At 38.1% G+C, this 20,260-nt stretch overlaps 1 protein-coding gene across 2 annotated transcripts in view; it reads left to right on the top strand.

Annotated features, from left to right (window-relative positions):
* Window positions 1-1,364: 1,364 nt before the first annotated feature.
* ACTL6A (actin like 6A) overlaps window positions 1,365-20,260 on the top strand; it is a 39,958-nt gene continuing 21,062 nt past the window's right edge. The window contains exons 1-8 of one of the 2 annotated variants that reach the window (XM_073232032.1): window positions 1,365-1,567; window positions 5,428-5,504; window positions 5,668-5,842; window positions 8,300-8,400; window positions 9,190-9,287; window positions 17,770-17,864; window positions 18,176-18,282; window positions 18,379-18,468. In XM_073232032.1, coding sequence (XP_073088133.1) covers window positions 1,543-1,567; window positions 5,428-5,504; window positions 5,668-5,842; window positions 8,300-8,400; window positions 9,190-9,287; window positions 17,770-17,864; window positions 18,176-18,282; window positions 18,379-18,468 — 768 coding nt within the window. In that variant the 5' untranslated portion in view covers window positions 1,365-1,542. Of the gene's footprint in view, window positions 1,568-1,709; window positions 2,002-5,427; window positions 5,505-5,667; window positions 5,843-8,299; window positions 8,401-9,189; window positions 9,288-17,769; window positions 17,865-18,175; window positions 18,283-18,378; window positions 18,469-20,260 lie in introns of those variants that run through there. The other variant, XM_073232031.1, reaches the window with a different exon arrangement.

Below are 20,260 nucleotides of genomic sequence, written 5' to 3'. Positions count from 1 at the left end.
GCATTATCTCAGGAGTTGATAAACTCTAAAAAGGGTTTGATAGTAAATATCTTCTCCAGCTTTGTGTGCCACATGGTCTCTGTAGTAACTCCTCTGTCCTTACAGAGTGCAAGCAACCATAATGAATAAGCTTGGCTGTATTTCAATAAAATGGAGTTTATGGTCACTGAACTGTGAATTTCATGATGTCACAAAATATTATTCTTAACAATATTTTTAAAAACCATTTAAAAATGGAATAAAACCATTCTTAGTTTAAAGGTCATACAAAAATAGAAAGGTTGGATTTGGCCCTGGGGCCATAGTTTGCTGACTTCTGCATTATCTCACTGGGTTAATGAGGCTTCCTAAATGATCATATATACTAAGATTATTAAACTGTTAGGTAAATGGAAAAGCGTTTTCTCACTAGCCTTGTTCCCCACCCTGCTATCGCTTTCTGCCACACTGCTGGCACTGAGACTGATAGGGCTTTACTCAATTGTTCCTAAGGTTAAGAGCAGTCTATGACAAACCAATTTAAGAACAGCTGTCAACTCCAAGGATATACAACAACCCATAAGGGTTTGAGTTGCGACCCGACCGGATTCTGACGTTTTAATAGATGAAGATGCCTGCCTTGTGGCCAAGAAGCAAAGCCACAAATTGTTGCCATAATCCAGGGAGAGACAATAGTGATCTGGATGGGTTGGTAGAAATAGGGGACTAAGAACAGTAGACAGACTGGAGATGTATTTTGGATTAGGCACTCGCTTGGATGAGAATTGATTGCATTGTTTTGTACCTGTCTCATAGGATAAAAGAAATTGATGACACTTTAAAAAGTAATTTTTTAAGTGCTACCTAAATTTAGTTGGATATCATCGCGCTTTTAGTTATTAATAACCATTTAAAATATATTGGTTTGTGTGATTTACTGACTCCCTCCACCCCAGTGGAGCATATTTTTATTTTTTCAACATAAAACTGTAAATACTATTTCTGAAAAAAAAATATCTGCATTCATCACAATCCAAATCCGGGAATCACTGCGAGGAGACACTTTTTCTCAGTTTCCAGATATTTACCTTCACCTCCCCAACTCCCACGGCTCCAGGGAACCCAGCCACACACCCCGGCCCGCCTCGGACGCTTAGCCTTCCACCCCACGCTCCTGTTCCCTCCGCCCCACTCTCCCGCCCATTGGGAAGCTCCGCCCTCTCCAGTTCCGCAACCCAACTCCTTCCCTCCTTCCGTCGCTTTCCCGTCTCTCCGCCCCCATGGCTGCTTTCGATTGGCTAAGATGCCTGTGCCGCGGCAGGGGATGCAGCACAACCTTGTTCTGATTGGCTGAAGCGTAGATGGCCTCTTATGATTGGCTGATAAGAGAAGACAGCAAGTGTGACTGCGCTCCGGGTGTGTGGACGCTGCTTTGTTGCCTGAGGGGGCTGGCAGTGGAAGTTAAAGGGGTCGCGGGCTAACGCTTCTCCGGACCTGCTGTCGCAATCGTTGCAGGCACCACGCCCAGAATCCTTTAGCGTAGGAGTCGCGCCCACAGCAGCTATGAGCGGCGGGGTGTACGGGGGAGGTGAGTGAGTGCGGCCGGTCGAAGAGAGCGCGCCTTCTCGGCGTATAGGGTCTGTGACCGCCGTGCCCAGCGCTCCCCTCCCCGGCGGCCCCTTCCGGTCTCCCCCTTTCCGGACCCTGTCCGCCCCGCCCCCGGAGCCCACCCAGCTCAGCGTGCGCCCCTGGCGCCCAGAGTGGGCGCCCCCTGCGGCCCCTTCCAGCCTCGGCCGGGAAAGGAGCAGGGTCTGGGGAGAGCGCGCCGGCATCTGGGCTGGGCGGCAGCCCCTTCTAGGGGCCGGCCCTCCGACCGCGGCGAGACCCACCGACCCCGGGGGCGCGTGTCACCAGTGTACCCGTAGCTCGGCTCTGTCGGAGTGCGCGCGCGCATGTTTAAACTTGGGAGGTCCCAGCAGTTTGCGAGCGCGGATGGAGGGTTTCCGCAACGTCAAATGGATGGTAAAATGAGCCGCGAGAGGTAGAACTGATTGGAGGAGTGGAGGCCACTCAGGACGCTGCCTTCTCTCCGTGCGTCCTCAGCTCTGCCGCTGCCCCACACCTTTCAGTAACTCCTACCATTTTGTTGACTCGATTCTTAAGAGTTACTGATGCGCGGGTCTGCTCGGGATTAATGTAGGGGATTATGTAATTTAAGGATGCTCTCCTTGGGCTGTGATGTGGTAGCAATATAATCTTGGGCCTGGGAGTCACACAAACCTGGGCTGCAGTATTAGCCTCACCTTTTATTTAGCGCTCTGAACTTGGGCAAGTTACTTAACTTTTCCCAACTGCCAGACTCCACTTTTGGAATGATCATTCCTACCCAATAGGGGTGATTACGTAGGTTATATGAGATAATGCTATACATGCTTCTCAGAGTGGTCCATGGATCAACAGTGTCAGCATCACCTGTAAGCTTTTTAGAGATGCAGAATTGCAAGCCCCATTCTAAATCTGAATCAGAGCCTTCATTTTGCAAGATACCTAGATGAGGCACTGATGTATATTATTCATGTTTTGTGTTGTGTTTCAAGAGTTAGAGCACAAGGAGACAAATTCGTAACAACCACAGGAGATGATATTATTATGCTCATATTTTTGAAGAAGAAAATGAGGTATAGAAAAGAATAACTGGCTCAAAGTTATATAACTTCCAGTAAGTGGAGAACAGGAATCTCTGGATTAAAAGCATTTCAGTAAAATGCTTTCTCGTTTAAAAAAATATGTGTTTTTTTGGTTGTTTCTCCATAAGTCGTTTTTCAAGTCTATAACCATGGCATATTTATGCATGGATTATTCAGAATAAACGTTCTGTTTCTCATTTACTTATGTACAGAAATACGTCTTAAAGTCTATTTCACATATAAAGTATTGAAAACTCAAAAGAGTGGTTTTGTGTTTGAAATACCACTGTTAACAGCTACTGTTTGTAGTGGGTCACATTTTCTAAAGGATTTACGGTGTAAAGCAACCAAGCATCCTACCTAAATTTTGTGTAGTTAGTTTAGTGAAGAGGTCTTTGTAGTTCAAATTGAAAAATTTATGGCCATTTTATTCTAGTAATTATTTGTGACCAGACCTGACACTGATAGTCAGCTTTAGGTGTAATGTGTAATTCATCCAGATATTTGAACTTTCTAACTGGTTTCTGGGCTTACTCATTACTCCTGTGATCATCTTTCATGGTACTCCTTCAAACACCTGTGCATGATAAAATTAAACTTGTAGCATCTTAGTATGCTGATGGACAGTGACTATAATGGAGTATGTGGTGGGGACTTGATAATGGGAATCTAGTAACCACAATGTTGCTCATGTAATTGCACATTAATGATACCAAAAAAAAAGATATTTGATACAACCACTAAAAAAAAAAAATTTAAACATGTACTACCAGCCCTCCTTTGATATAATAAACTGTTAGTTTCCTGAACACCCACCACCACCACCAAAATCTCTAACCTTAACATTTTCTCAGAATCATCTTGCCCATGAGTTTGGGCATCCTTGTCCAAATAAAAAAATAAAACATTCAGTATCTTATTGGAATGCTTTAAGACTTGGTTAGAAAATTGTTGCCATTCCTTCATGTTTTCTGAGAAAAATCACATCACTCAAATTTGGAAGCCATTTACTCTGGAAGAACATCAAAAATCCTCAGAAAAATGAAAACAACATTTGTAGTAGAAAAGGGATCCAACCCTTGAGGATTTTTACCCTTTGGAAATTGCATCCTAGTTTTTAAATATCCAAACCTCTGTGATTATGATAGTAAGCCTCCCATCTCCCTTTGCCATTCTCTTTTGGGTTTTTTGGTCCTTAGACTTATTTCCTTACCTTGCTTTGTTAAGAACTATTTATTATCATTGGTAAAAGGAAAATGAGTAGATGCAAAACTCTAAGAATCAAGAGCTTTACTCAGATTAAAATTCCATTGTGTCCAGTTGACCATACTAATTAAGACAGGAAAATAACTGATTTCATGAATAAAATAACTGATTTGTTTAACTGACGTATATGAAGGCATTCATGATTCTCATGTGTTTGCCTCCAGTGACTGGGGCCACTCTCTGGTAAGTGCTGCTGAGATTAGGTTGGGCCGGATGGGGAAGAAAGACCATAGTGCTTCATATGCTGAATTTGAGGTACCCACGGGTGATCAGGTGGAATTGATGTTGTACAGTAAGAAGTTACAGTAAATAAGTTTGAGATAGGGATCTGGAGGAAGGTGAGAGCTGGAGAGAGAGATTTGATATTGGAATTATTAGTATTTAGGTAGACGTTAATGCTGTAGGAGTGGAACAGATTACCCAAGAAAGGGTAAACAGAGGAGGAGTCCCCAAGTCTACAGATAGATATTTATTATATAGTGGATCCTGGGGGTTAGGGGCGCCGACTTCCTGCATAGTTAAAACCCAAGTATAATTTCCCCAAACTTGGCAAACTTAGATGATACCTTCATTTTAATGATTTTTACTTGGCCTATAGAATTATACCTTGAACTCTTTACCCTTCGGAGCCCCTATTTTTTTTGTTGGGGTGAGTTTTAGGGTTTTGCTGGGTTTCTTCTCTAATTGCATGGAGTATAATATCCCTCGGTGTAGGGGGAAATGTCACCTATATGCACTGGATATCTTCCCTTTGCCCCTCCAGATCCATTTTCCAACCATTTCCACCCTATCCTTGAAGGCTGACCTTTGTAGACTGCAGCAGTGGGCTCTCTTCATGTCGTTTGGGCGGTAGTAGGGTAACCATACGTTCCATTTTGTGCCTCATGTCCTGTTATAATTATTAATATTCACATTCAAAAGTGGCTCAGTTTGGATGAGAAATTTTAAAATCACCCTAGCTCATGGGGAGGGGTAGGAGAGAGGTTGACATATTTATTAGTCTTGTTGCTACCCTTCAGGGTTAGCTAAGGCTGACTGCATCTCTCAGCTGAAGGTCACAGCTCCTGTCATGTAGCCCTCTTAACACAGCTCTCTGGGCTTTGGTATCTATTTTGTCTATGTTTTTTCATTTCTAAGGGTGGCAACAGATTTCTGTTACTATTAGTCCTAGCTTACCAAACTGTCCCTTTTGAGTTTCCTATATTGTGCCTCTATCTTTGTAAATAGTCCTTCTAATAAGTAAACTTTCACAAATCACCAATTTTAGTGTACCATCCCTTTCCTGATTGAACCTCTACTGATACACATTGTATGACTTGTTATATTTTAATTAAATGAATCTTTAAGTTGTCTTTAAAAGTAGATTCAGTTAGTAATATGAATGTAATTTTTGTAGAGCTTTCACATACATTCTCATTTTAAGCATGTTAAGTTCTCTTGATTTTCACTTGATACTCATAAGCTGTTATGTTAATTATCCTTTCATCTTTTTTAGATGAAGTTGGAGCCCTTGTATTTGACATTGGATCCTATACTGTGAGAGCTGGTTATGCTGGTGAGGACTGTCCCAAGGTAAGTGTGATGTGAGAGTTAATTGGATATGTACAGGCCATTTATGTGGAATTAAATTTGTGCAGAAATTCTTACTCAACTATGGTAAGATGTTAGTTGGAAAAAAAAATGACTCCGTGATAAATCAGGTAAAACTTGTACATCATATTTTTTATTCTTACAGGTGGATTTCCCTACAGCTATTGGTATGGTGGTAGAAAGAGATGATGGAAGCACATTGATGGAAATAGATGGCGATAAAGGCAAACAAGGCGGTCCTACCTATTACATAGATACTAATGCCCTGCGTGTTCCTAGGGAGAATACAGAGGCCATTTCACCACTAAAAAATGGGATGGGTATGATGCTTTTTCCCTGTGGCTTTGATTATAAATATAGAGTATGCATGGTACGTTTTAGGTATAAGGCAAGGGTTTCTTTTAAATTTAACATCAGCAATTTTTTTGTTCTGTTTTGTTTTTATTCCACAAAGTGATATTTCAGGTGTTGAGAATAGAAAGAAACATAAAACATGTTCCTTTTCCTAAAGAAGCTCATATAGATAGATGTATATATGCAAAAATGTGGGATAAGTGCTACAATGTAGCTATGTTTGATAAACATTGGAATTAGAGAAGAGAAGTATTTATCAGTGGGGGTCACTGATGGTTTTCACCAAGTAGGTAACTTTTGTATTGAATCCTGATCCATCAATAAGAATTCGCTGACTGATAAGGCTGGGTAAAGCAGAGCAACCGGCATATATGAAGAGATGAAGCTGTGGAAGAATGTAAGTGTTTAGGAATGTCATCGATTACATATGGTGCATGAGGGCCAGTTGCAGGAAGAGGACAGTCTAATAGGGCATATATACCAGGGTGTATTAATCTGGTAACTGAAAGGTAACTCTGAAGGAATTTAAACATAGATGTGAAAAGTTCATATTTGTCAGCTGGAAAGATTATTCTAACAACAATACTTTGGCTAGATTGGAGAGGATACTAGAGACAGGAAGATCAGTTTAGGACGGTGAGAATCCAGATGAGAACTGAGGGTGTAAATTCTAACACTGACGGTGGAGATCCTTAGGTGTCTTTCAGAGAGATTTAGGAGACAAATAGTACTAAATGATTAAAGGGGAAACCGAAAAGAAAATTGTTGAGAAAGTTTCCTAGATTTTTTATTGGGGTGACTGAATAGAGTACCATGCGTTGAGGTAGGAATAGAAGGGGAAGGAGCAAGTTTTATGGTCATAACAGGCAAGTGTATTATAATACCCAAGATCGCTCTCAGATTTAGTTATTCACTAGACGGACTCACAGGACTCAGCATATAATTGTACTAAAAGCTAAGATTTATTACACTAAAAGGATACAAAGCAAAACCAACAATGGGAAAAAAAGGGCATGGAGTAAATTAAGTCCAGAGGAAACCAGTGCAAGCTTCCAAGAGTGTTCTCACAGTGGAGTCATACACGATGTGCTCAATTCTTCCAGCAGTGAATTGTAACAGCACGTGTGTTGTCTGCTAGGGGAGCTCATTAGAGACTCAATACCCAAGGTTTTTACTCAGGGCTGGACATGCATGTACCCTTTGCCTAGCATGTACCAAACCCCAGACTCCCAGAAGGAAAGAAGGTGTTCAGTGTAAACCGTTATTAGTACGGTTTAGGCACAGTGAGCTTCTCTTATCATTTAGGGAACGTTTTATATCCATGTAGCAAACTGTTTACCAGTCAGATTACCAGATGCCAGCCAAGGGTCCATTAACTCTTTATACAACAAGTAAATGAATTTGTTATTGAACTCAGAGTGTTTGAATATAGGTACTGTTTTAGTAAGCAGGTAAGAAAGATTTTAAGATAAGGAGTTACATTATATTATCCAGAAAGCATTTGGAATATGAGAAAAGGATTGAGGATGTGGTTCCTTATGAAAACTTTCTTGTATTTAACCAAAAGACAAGAGGTGGCCATGAAGGAGAATGAGAGGGAACAGTTAGAGATGTAGGAGAAAATTCAGAAGGCCAAAAGAAGAAAAAGTCTTGAAGCATAGAAGTCTAGTAACTGTCATTATTCTCAGCTGTGACATTGAGATTTACACTAAGAACGGGAGAGAGAAGTTAAAACTACCAACGAAGTCCAGTGACTAAAAAAAGATCCTGATAGGCCTGTGGAAGTATGTTGTACAAGTAATGACATTGCCTCTTTGGACTATGGCAAAAAAGTTTGTAAACTCTTGAGTAGTCAATAGTATCAGGTAAATTAGATGGGCCAGGTGAGATTACAAATGTGAAGTATCCCCTGGATTTGCTCTTAGAAGGTCATTAGTGACTTAAACAGGTAGCTTCAGTGGAGTGTTTAGGTGGAAGCCAAATTGAAGGCATATATTATATTCTCTGAACTTTTTTTATGTCTTACTTTTTTCAAATGAATTAGAAGCTTTTTGAGTGTCAGGACTTGATCATACTATTCTTTTATATTTCATCTTACCATTCTGATTACATACCGTGCCTCTTATAAGTACTGAATAATCTTATTTGGTATTTCAGGTCTGTTAGATAACAGTTACATTTGGAATTAAGTCTAGAGGTAGTGATACTGTTGGAGCTGGAGGAAACCAGAAGAAATTCTATGTTTGGAAGATAAGGTGGTGTCTATGTAAAGAACTATGTTATGAAGTAGATTTGTAAAATAAGTAGGTTCTGTATACTAAAGTATTAATGCTAAATCATAGAAACAGTCTCTTGAAAGATGCTGTATTTATCTTCAACTAAGCATTTATCTTCAACTAACCAGTATTAATCTTATATTCTAGTTGAAGACTGGGATAGTTTCCAGGCTATTTTGGATCATACTTACAAAATGCATGTCAAATCAGAAGCCAGCTTGCATCCTGTTCTCATGTCAGAAGCACCGGTGAGAAAGATATTTTCTAAGTTACTTTAGTTTGTTTTGCTGTGTTTTGTTTTTTCATTTGAAGAGTCTTTCCTTTTTCTTTAAAGAGGCACAAAAATTCATATTTTGAATTTTGATGATTAGGGAAAGGGTTATTAATTTTTAACTACTGTTATAACCTTTATTATTTCAATGATTAAAATAGCAAAAAACAGTAGCAAAGCATCTTCATGGTTCTTGTGGTTATTTTTCTGTTTTTGTTTCCAGGGATTTATTTAACATTTGATTTTTCTTGGGCTGCTTTCCATTTAGGTTTATGAATTGTCCCTTATTCCCTACTGGCAGCATACCTGCTTTTATACTCAAGTCTCCAGGAGAGAAGACAAATGTTGAACTAGGGTTGGAAATTGCTAGACCAAAGTCTCCTGTGAAATACATTTGGTAGAGTCAAAAGAGTCCAGAAGGCTAGCATAATGATTATAAATGATCAATATTTTGTTGTTTTTAACCTCTAGCTTCCTTTATGAGTACCAGCCAAAAGAATCCTGATTTTACTGTATTTTGAAAAGTCTGTAATTTCTAGAATTCATAACAGTAATTTTACTTACCGAATATTGTGTTTATCAAGTTTATTTACAAATAAATAGAAATAAACATAAAAGATATCATGAAGATCATTTTCCCTGGTATTTTTCTCTATTTTTGAAAAATATCTTACATCTTTGTTAATAGTGCTTAAATGAATCCTGAGATAAGTCAACATTTTAGTTTTTAAAGAGTAACTTGCATTTCTTTTTCCCTCTTCTCAAGTGGAATACTAGAGCAAAGAGAGAGAAACTGACAGAGTTAATGTTTGAACACTACAACATCCCTGCGTTCTTCCTTTGCAAAACTGCAGTTTTGACAGCGTATCCTTGAAAGAGTAATACTCAGCTTTTCTTTAGAAGTAAATGTGGTGCTTTAAAAGATGCCCCCAGAAAGAAGACATGAGCCAATTTTTGCTTGTTCAGAAGTTTGGTTTTTTTTCTCTCATTTTTTTTTTTATCTCTAGCTAGCTATCTTTTAGTGTTTCTTATTGGAACTAATCTACTAGAAGATATGAGGGAAATAGAAGAAAAACACTCAAATCCTGCTTGTTAGACAAAGTTTTTTTTTAACATTAAGGTATCATTGATATACAATCTTACGAAGGTTTCACCATTCACCCATATTATCAAGTCCTCCCCAACCCCATTGCAGTCACTGTCCATCAGCGTAGTAACATGCTGTAGAGTCACTACTTGTCTTCTCTGTGCTAACCTGCCTTCCCTGTGACCTACCTATATTGTGAGTGCTAATTATAATGCCCAACAAGGTTTTTTTTTAATTCTGTTTTTAGAAGAGGAATGTGAATACAGGGCAGTATTTAAGCCAGTTAGCTAAATGCCATTTCCTTCTTCCCCTACAAAACTGTCAAAAAGAAGAAATTGGCTATAAATTAAGGTTTAATCACCAAATATTTATTGCAAGCATATTAAAAGATAGACAAGGAAATACTGTGTTCTGAGCTCAAAGAATTTGTAATGTACTATTCTTGTTAAAAGCTGAATAACACATTTAAGTAAAACTTCAAAATTACATTGGCAAAAGTCATAAAGAAGTATGTGATGAATTTGAATTTTTTGTATAGCAGTTCTGGAAGTTCAATGGAATAATATGGTAGCCTGACAAACTTCTTTAAAGAAAACAGAACTTAGTTATATGATGTGGGCTAAAGGACCTTATAATCTGAGGTCAAGTTTATTGCTTAAAAATTGTGCGATCTTGAATTAGGTACTTAAAATCTGAGCTTCACTTTTTGCTCATTTATCCTGTATACCTTCCTGGGTTGTTGCTGTGATATTCAAAACTTTATATGTGTGTGTGTGTGTGTGTGTGTGTATATATATATATATATATATATATATATATATATATATGTATGTATGTATGTATGTATGTATCAGAATCACTGGTAACTAACATTTGTTTCTAGAGTTGGTTCTTGGAGAGGACTTTAGAAAAAGTGTGGAGGAAAAAGTGTAAACATTTTGTACAGTAACTTAGCTTGTAGTTGAAAATTTATGTTAGATTTCAGGAAGAGTTGTAAAAACAGGTTTAGGTCGGACTGTAGAGGCCTTGCATGTTAGATTTTCAAATTTTGAACTTAAGAATCTAGAGAACCATTGCAGCTTTTTGAGTAGAGGACAGAGAGTACTAACAGACTCATTGTGTGCATTATCTCACTTAATTTTCATAATAACCCTGTCAGGCAGTGGAGTCAAAGTAAATACATTGGTCAAAGTTTACAATTTGAAAATGGCAGCCCTGAATTTGAACACAAGTCTGTCTGGCTGCTTCCTAAAAACAGTTTATAAATTGAATTGGCAATGGTTTTATTTAAAAAATTTTTATTATATAAAATTTATAGTGCAGAAGAAGAAAGAATATTATATTGAACCTCCATGTGTCTGTCGTCCAGGTTCAATAATTTTCAATGTATACTTAAGTTGTATTAGCCATAACCCAGCCAACTCTCCCTTCTCACCATGATTCTGAAGTAAATCCAAGACATTACATAATTTTTTTCATAGAAAGTTTAGTATGTTTCTCTAGAAGATTTTACCATGTGTCTATAAAAAAAAATTCAAACTTTCTTAAAAAAAAAAAAGTGTTTAGTATATTTGAAACAGGACCCAAAAAACAAAACTCGTACATTGTATGGCATTGTCTCTTTTAGGTCTTCCTTAATCTGTACATTCTGCTTCTATCCCCACCTTTTTTTCCTCTTACAATTTATTTGTATAGGGAAATAGACTGTCCTGTAGAATTTCCCATATTTCTGGAATTTCCTGACTAGTGTCCTCTTACTGTGTTCTTCTGGCCCAGTGGTTCACAAACATTTTAACACCCAGAGCTTTTATTTATATGTGTTGTATTTGGCAGTATTTACCATATTAGAAGTTAAAACAGAAACTTAAAATTTATGTTTATTGTCATTTTAAGTAAATGCATAATAAATCCATTATATTTTAAAATAAGTAAGATATTTTAATGAAAGTAATTGTTTTCCAAAACCAAAAAATTATGAGAGGATTTCAGATCTCTTTAACATCAGGCTTAATAGCAGAAATTAGATTCTCATATCTGGCTTTTGCATTTAGTCTGTTGTATATCACATATGACATAGCCTCTGGAAAATTCTGTCTTTTTTAGTTTCTGTAGGTTATATCTACCAAATTACTGTTTGAGAAATTAAAACAATTCTTTTAACATTTATTTATTCTTTAAAAATAACAAAAATAGACCCATTAATGTTAGCATAAAATTTTTATGGAAAAGATAAACTATTTTCCAAGACAAAAATATTTTAGTGAGAAAAAGGTAGCATTGTTTTATCTGACTTAATTGATGATTGCTAGGTTCTGTTACCTGCCAGCTTCAGGCTCTGTCCTCATTGATGCCCCCAGCTAGGCTTCAGCTGTCCACCCTCCGAGTGGCGCACTGTTGGAAAGGGCATTGAGTTAAAAGGTAGCAGAATCACAGAACTCATCAATGCAGCTCTGATTATCTACAGTGAATTGCTCTCTGTTCTCTCTTTGCATTTTTATTGGGCCCTTTAAGTCCTGTACTTGAAGAGTTTAGCAGTCCACTAGAGATTTGTTAGATTTTATACACAGATTTTGGGTTTCACCCCTTCTGTGGTTTTCTTGCCTCCAGGGTTTCTATCTTAAATGTCAGCTTTTCTTCCTGCCTTAAACTCCTTTTTCTGTTCACTCAAGGTGGAGTTCTCCACCACTGCTTTCCTAAGCCATAGCCAGGGAGCTGGGGAATGCTTTCAGGCAAGGAAGCGGCAAACTTGTAATTCTTCCAGTTGCAGTTTTACGAGAATAAATTCTGACTGCTTTTGAAAACTTTCCAATAAGTTAAAATGGTCATTTAAAGTAATTTAGCCAGATACTATAATTATTAGTTATAGGAGAGCTCACATACTTTTTTTTGTTTTTTTCAGGTGCAATGAATTTTTTTTAAATTTTTTAATAAGATATTATTGATATACACTCTTACAAAGGTTTCACATGAAAAAACAATGTGGTTACTACATTTACCCCATTATCAAGTCCCCACCCATACCCCAGTGCAGTCACTGTCCATCAGTGTAGTAAGATGCCACAGATTCACTGTTTGCCTTCTCTGTGCTACACTGTTTTCCGCATGAACCCCCACACCATGTGTACTAAACATAATACCCCTCAATCCTCATATGCCTCCCTCCCAACCAGCCCTCCAACACCCCTCCCTTTGGTAACCATTAGTCCTTTCTTGGAGTCTGTGAGTCTGCTGCTATTTCATTCCTTCAGTTTTACTCCGTTGTTATACTCCACAAATGAGGGAAATCATTTGGCACTTGTCTTTCTCCGCCTGGCTTATTTCACTGAGCATAATATCCTCCAGCTCCATCCATATTGTTGCAAATGGTAGGATTTGTTTCTTTCTTATGGCTGAATAGTACTCCTTTGTGTATATGTACCACATCTTCTTTATCCATTCATCTACTGATGGACACTTAGGTTGCTTCCATTTCTTGGCTATTGTAAATAGTGCTGCAATAAACATAGGGGTGCATCTGTCTTTTTCAAGCTGGAGTGCTGCATCCTTAGGGTAAATTCCTAGAAGTGGAATTGCTGGGTCAAATAGTAAGTCTGTTTTGAGCATTTTGAGGAACCTCCATACTGCTTTCCACAATGGTTGAACTAATTTACATTCCCACCAGCAATGTAGGAGGGTTTCCCTTACTCCACAACCTCGCCAACATTTGTTGTTGTTACTGGTGTGAGGTGATATCTCATTGTGGTTTTAATTTGCATTTCTCTGATAATTAGCCATGTGGAGCATCTTTTCATGTGTCTGTTGGCCATCTGTATTTTTTTTTTGTAGAACTGTCTCTTCAGTTCCTCTGCCTATTTTTTAATTGGATTATTTGTTTTTTGTTTGTTGAGGGGGTGAGCTCTTTATATATTTTGGATGTCAAGCCTTTATCGGATCTGTCATTTACAAATATATTCTCCTATACTGTAGGGTACCTTTTTGTTCTATTGTTGGTGTCTTTTGCTGTACAGAAGCTTTTCAGCTTAATATAGTCCCACTTGTTCATTTTTGCTGTTGTTTTCCTTGCCCGGGGAGATACGTTCAAGAAGAGGTCACTCATGTTTATGTCTAAGAGGTTTTTGCCTATGTTTTTTTCTAAGAGTTTTATGGTTTCATGACTTACATTCAGGTCTTTGATCCATTTTGAATTTACTTTTGTGTATGGGGTTAGACAATGGTCCAGTTTCATTCTCCTACATGTAGCTGTCCAGTTTTGCCAGCACCATCTGTTGAAGAGACTGTCATTTCCCCATTGTATGTCCATGGCTCCTTTATCAAATATTAATTGACTATATATGTTTGGGTTAATGTCTGGAGTCTCTAATCTGTTCCACTGGTCTGTGGCTCTGTTCTTGTGCCAGTACCAAATTGTCTTGATTACTATGGTTTTGTAGTAGAGCTTGAAGTTGGGGAGTGAGATCCCACCTACTTTATTCTTCAACAGTATATCAAAAGGATCATACACCATGACCAAGTGGGATTCATCCCAGGCATGCAAGGATGGTACAACATTCGAAAATCCATCAACATCATCCACCACATCAACAAAAAGAAAGACAAAAACCACATGATCATCTGCATAGATGCTGAAAAAGCATTTGACAAAATTCAACATCCATTCATGATTAAAAACTCTCAACAAAATGGGTATAGAGGCCAAGTACCTCAACATAATAAAGGCCATATATGACAAACCCACAGCCAACATTATACTTAACAGCGAGAAACTGAAAGCTTTTCCTTTAAGATCAAGAACAAGACAAGGATGCCCACTCTCTGCACTTTTATTCAGCATAGTTCTGGAGGTCCTAGCCATGGCAGTCAGACAACACAAAGAAATAAAAGGCATCCAGATTCGCAAGGAAGAAGTTAAACTGTCCCTGTTTGCAGATGACATGATATTGTACATAAAAAACCATAAAGAATCCACTCCAAAACTACTAGATCTAATATCGGAATACAGCAAAGCTGCGGGATACAAAATTAATACACAGAAATCTGTTGCATTCCTATACACTAACGATGAACTAGCAGAAAGAGAAATCAGGAAAACAATTCCATTCACACTTGCATCAAAAAGAATAAAATACCTAGGAATAAACCTAAACAAGGAAGTAAAAGACCTATACTCTGAAAACTACAAGACACAACAATGAGAGAAATTAAAGAAAATACTAATAAATGGGAACACATCCCATGCTCATGGGTAGGAAGAATTAATATTGTCAAAATGGCCATCCTGCCTAAAGCAATCTACAGTGTCAGTGCAATCCCTATCAAAATTCCAATAGCATTCTTCAATGAACTAGAGAAAATCATTTTAAAATTCATATGGAACCACAAAAGACCCCAAATAGCCAAAGCAATCCTGAGAAGGAAGAATAAAGTGGGGGTTTATGCTCCCCAACTTCAGGTTCTACTACAAAGCCTCAGTAATCAAAACAATTTGGTACTGGCACAAGAACAGAACCATAGACCAATTGGACAGAATAGAGAGCCCAGATGTGAACCCAACCATATATGGTCAATTAATACACGATAAAGGAGCCATGGATATACAATGGGGAAATGACAGCCTCTTCAACAACTGGTGTTGGCAAAACTGGACAGCTACATGAAAGAGAATGAAACTGGATTATTGTCTAACCCCATGCAGAAAAGTAAACTCAAAATGGACCAAAGACCTGAATGTAAGTCATGAAACCATAAAACTCTTAGAAGAAAACATAGGCAAAAATCTCTTGAATATAAACATGAGCAACTTTTTCCTGATCGCATCCCCTTGGGCAAGGGAAATAAAATGAAAAATGAACAAATGGGACTACATCAAACTAAAAGGCTTCTGTACAGCAAAGGACACCATCAGCAGAACAAAAAGGCATCCTACAGTATGGGAGAGTATATCTGTAAATGAAATATCCAACAAGAGGTTAACATCCAAAATATATAAAGAACTCAGACACCTCAACACCCAAAAAAGCAAATAACCCGATTAAAAAATGGGCCGAAGGTGTGAACAGACACGTCTCCAGAGAAATTCAGATGGTCAACAGGCACATGGAAAAATGCTCCACATCACTAATTATCAGGGAAATGCAAATTAAAACCACAATGAGATATCAACTGACACCAGTTAGGATGGCCAACAGAAAAGACTAGGAACAACAAATGCTGGTGAGAATGTGGAGAAAGGGGAACCCTCCTACACTGCTGGTGGGAATGTAAGCTAGTTCAACCATTGTGGAAAGCAATATGGAGGTTCCTCAAGAAACTAAAAATAGAAATACCATTTGACTCAGAAACTCCACTCCTAGGAATTTACCCAAAGAAAACAACTTTTCAGATTCAAAAAGACATATGCACCCCTATGTTTATCACAGCACTATTTACAATAGCCAAGATATGGAAGCAACCTAAGTATTCATCAGTAGATGAATGGAAGAAGATGTGGTACATATACACAATGGAATACTATTCAGCCATAAGAAAGAAACAAATCCTACCATTTGCAGCAACATGGATGGAGCTAGAGGGTATTATGCTCAGTGAAATAAGTCAGGCAGAGAGACAAATACCAAATGATTTCCCTCATTTGTGGAGTGTAAGACGAAGCAAAACTGAAGGAACAAAATAGACAGAGACTCACAGATTCCAAGAAGGGACTAGTGGTTACCAAAGGGGAGGGGTGGGGGAGGGAGGTAGGGATGTAGGGAGAAGGGGATTGTGGGTTATCATGATTAGTGCATGTGTGTGTGGAGTCACAGGGAAGACAGTGTAGCCCAGAGAAGACAAATAGGGACTTGCATCTTACTACATGATGGACAGTGACTGCAGTGGGGTGTGTGGGGTGATGTATAGGGTGATAATAAGGGTGAATGTAATAAGCACATTGTTTTTCTTGTGAACCTTCATAAGAGTGTATATCAATGATACCTTAATAAAAAAAATTCATTATGTCCAAAACTGAATTTATCTTCTCTCCCCTCAAAATAATTCCTTCTCCTTCTGTGTATCTTTTTACTTTTAATTGTCCAAACCAGAAATGTTTCTCCTTAATCCTTCAAATTAGTAAGTCTTTAAGACCAATCTATTCCCACTTCCACCCTCAACCATCACTCAAATCCATTTATTTCTATCCATTGCCACTGTATTAAGTTCAAGCTATTTCCAGGCTTACTGCTACACTTCTTGTCTTTCCCATTCTTCACACTGCAGCTCTAATAATCTTTGTTAATTGCCAGCCTCGTTTAAGCCAGAATCTTCTCTCACAGTCTTTCCTTCATTCTTTCAGGCACTACTGAACTAACGCTTCCCAGACCTCACCATGCTCTCTTGCTTCCCAGCCTTATGTGCTCCTACTATTTCCTGACCTTCTCCTCAGCTTTCTCTTGGATTTTCCAGGGATTGGTTGTGTGGTCTTGCCTTTATAACCCCCAGGGCATCCTAAGCTGTCCTTTTTCAGCTTTACTGATCTGAAACAGGATGACCTTCAGGGCAGAGACAGTTTGGTTAACCTTTATGTGTCTGCAGTGCTTAAGGAGTGCCACTACAGCCCCCTGCCCTCCTAAGCACCAGACTTATTACTAGGCACATAATAGAAGCTCAGTAAATATTTGACCTAGTGAATGGCCCTCCTCCTAAACTTTGCTTTACAGTGTTCATGGGATATATGCCTTCTGCAGCACGGAGCTGTGGAAAATGGGATCTTGCCAATATTTACTGCTGTTGAATCCATTGGAATAGCTCTTCTCATTGAACTAGGGGAGATGGGAACTCAGCTGCCAAAACTGCTGAACTAGTTCTTTAATGCTATGTGAGAATGGTTTTAGTTCCTAGCTCAAATGCACCACCTCCCACTGTTCTTACCAGGTTTCTGTAGATTTTGTTAAATGCTTTTCAGTTCGTTGTAAGCCCTTTGATCTACCTCCAGAGATTTTGAATGACGGTGCCAGTTTTGACTAGCTTAACAAATGTCTGTCTCTGGCATAAAGGTTTCCCCAAGCTTGTCACACCAGTCTTTTGGAAATCCTGCCTGTTGTACTTTGTTGTTAAGCCAGAGTTGTTATTTGATACCAGTTTGCATCCCTGCATCCCTAGATTTCCTTGAACACATTTTACGCCATAATACACAGGTCTTTAAAATGCCTTATTAAAGCTTCTTCTTTAGAATACACATTATTTGAGTTGTCTTGATGCTTTCTTTTCCTTAATGCTTTAAACTAGATTTGCTAATGGCCGTTCTACTGGGCTTATTTTGGACAGTGGAGCCACTCATACCACTGCAATTCCAGTTCATGATGGCTATGTCCTTCAGCAAGGTAAATGTATTCAACTAGGGTATTCTGAGGTATTGCTAGCGATCAGGAGGACACATAATGAAATAAAGCAATGGATTGGACTATCAAAGCATATTAGTTTCCAAATAATGTCTTTTTTGAAATTAAGCATTATTTTAGTCTTTACTGTGTAATGTATATTTAAAACTGAAATATGGCTTCATTCGTGCTTTGAGGGATAGTCTGGTTGATTTGATTTGAAAAAAATTATTCATATATAAATACATAAAGGAAATTTGTTCCAAGGAATTTAGATGTAATGTTCTCTTAGCTTTGTTTAATCTGTTTGATAGGCATTGTGAAATCCCCTCTTGCTGGAGACTTCATTACTATGCAGTGCAGAGAACTCTTTCAAGAAATGAATATAGAACTGATTCCTCCATATATGATTGCATCAAAAGTAAGTGATGATTGAATTTTATGTTTGGAATTTATCTCCAACGCCCCACCCCATGTCATGAACTGTGTTAACCTAGCACATGCTCTTGGTACTCAGGAAGCTGTTCGTGAAGGATCTCCAGCAAACTGGAAAAGAAAAGAGAAGTTGCCACAGGTTACAAGGTCTTGGCATAATTACATGTGTAATGTAAGTACCCCTGTTCTCTTTATGAAAGTGTTATAAGCTGTAAATCTTTGAATAGAATATGAGCACTTTATATATATATATATATATTTTTGAGAGGGCATCTCATATTTATTGATCAAATGGTTGTTAACAACAATAAAATTCTGTATAGGGGACTCAATGCACAATCATTAATCAACCCCAAGCCTAATTCTCAACAGTCTCCAGTCTTCTGAAGCATAACGAACAGGTTCTTACATAGTGAACAAGTTCTTAGATAGTGAATAAGTTCTTACATGGTGAACAGTGCAAAGGCAGTCATATCACAGAAACTTTCAGTTTTGATCACGCATCATGGAACTAAACAATCAGGTCAAATATGATTATTCGTTTGATTTTTATACTTGATTTATATGTGAATCCCACATTTCTCCCTTATTATTATTATTATTATTATTATTATTATTATTATTATTATTTTTAGTAAAATGCTGAAGTGGTAGGTAGATGCAAGATAAAGGTAGAAAACATAATTTAGTGCTGTAAGAGGGTAAATGTAGATGATCAGGTGTGTGCCTATAGACTAAGTATTAATCCAAGCTAGACAAGGGCAACGAAACATCCACGGATCCAGAAGATTTCTCTCAAAACAGGGGGGGTGAGGTTCTAAGCATCACCTCTGTTGATCCCCAATTTCTCACCTGATGGCCCCCCTGCGACTGTGCCTGTCTTAGGTTGTTCCTCCCTTGAGGAATCTTACCCGTCTCTGGCTAACCAGTTATCTTCCGGGGCCATACAGGGAAATGTAAAGTTGGTAAGTGAGAGAGAAGCAATATTGTTTGAAAAGGTTAGCTTTTTACTTCTTTGCAGATTTATGCCCTGTGGCTTCTATGCCCAGCATTTGTCTTGAGGTATCTTTACCACTTGGAAGAATTATGATACTTGGTAATTTCAGTATGAGGCACAAATTCTACTAAAGGGTTGTAATTAGGAAGGAAGAAGAAAAGCTGTAGAAGTAGCAGACGGAAGAAAACATGGGAAGATTGATTATTTCTTTGACATATCTTCTTGTAGAGTAACATAAGCATGTATAGGTTTTAAACTACTAATTAAATTGCATATACACATTAACATAATAGGAATACAGCTACATAACAAAAGCAGACCTACAATTACCAGGCATATCCAGTGAAACCAAGAAAACCAGTTAGGCACCCTAGGCATTTGTGAAAACTTGTCAGTGATATGATGGATATTGTCTAACTGAATTTGAATAGTTTGAGAAAAATCAGACAAATTAAAGCAACACATTTCTGGGAACTGTTCACATCCCATATGTTCTTTTAACAGTAGATAGTCTATAGTTGCACGATTTTGGAGCACTGCAACTTGCACTTCTCCTAATTCTTGGTTGAGTTCCAACAGTATAGATCCAGTCAAATTTGTTGTTTTACTGTATGCACAGGCCAGCTTAGATATCTCCTTCTTCATTCCAATGGCAAGTCCAGGAACTGGTGGGATGAATGCAGCTACAACTGCAACAGTGCCAGGATCTTTGTTGAAGTTTTTTGATGTTCATCTTCTGGAATGACTCTTCCAGAGAATGTTGATGTTGGAAGTTCTTCTTCATATCGTATCTTAATTCGTTTTCTGGGTAGTCAAATTAGGCTTTGATCCTCTCTATAAACACAAACAAACCCTTTGCTCACACTGATATGACCTTTATACCATTGTGAAGAACCTATTGGAGATCACCACACAGGAACTGCTTTTTTTTTTTTTAAGAGAAAGGAATATTATCAGAAAAATGTAC

The sequence above is a fragment of the Manis javanica genome, chromosome 3, assembly GCF_040802235.1.
Source record: "Manis javanica isolate MJ-LG chromosome 3, MJ_LKY, whole genome shotgun sequence".
Lineage (NCBI taxonomy): Eukaryota > Metazoa > Chordata > Mammalia > Pholidota > Manidae > Manis > Manis javanica.
Note: the sequence above shows the minus strand (reverse complement) of the source record. Positions and strands in the feature narration are given on the sequence as shown.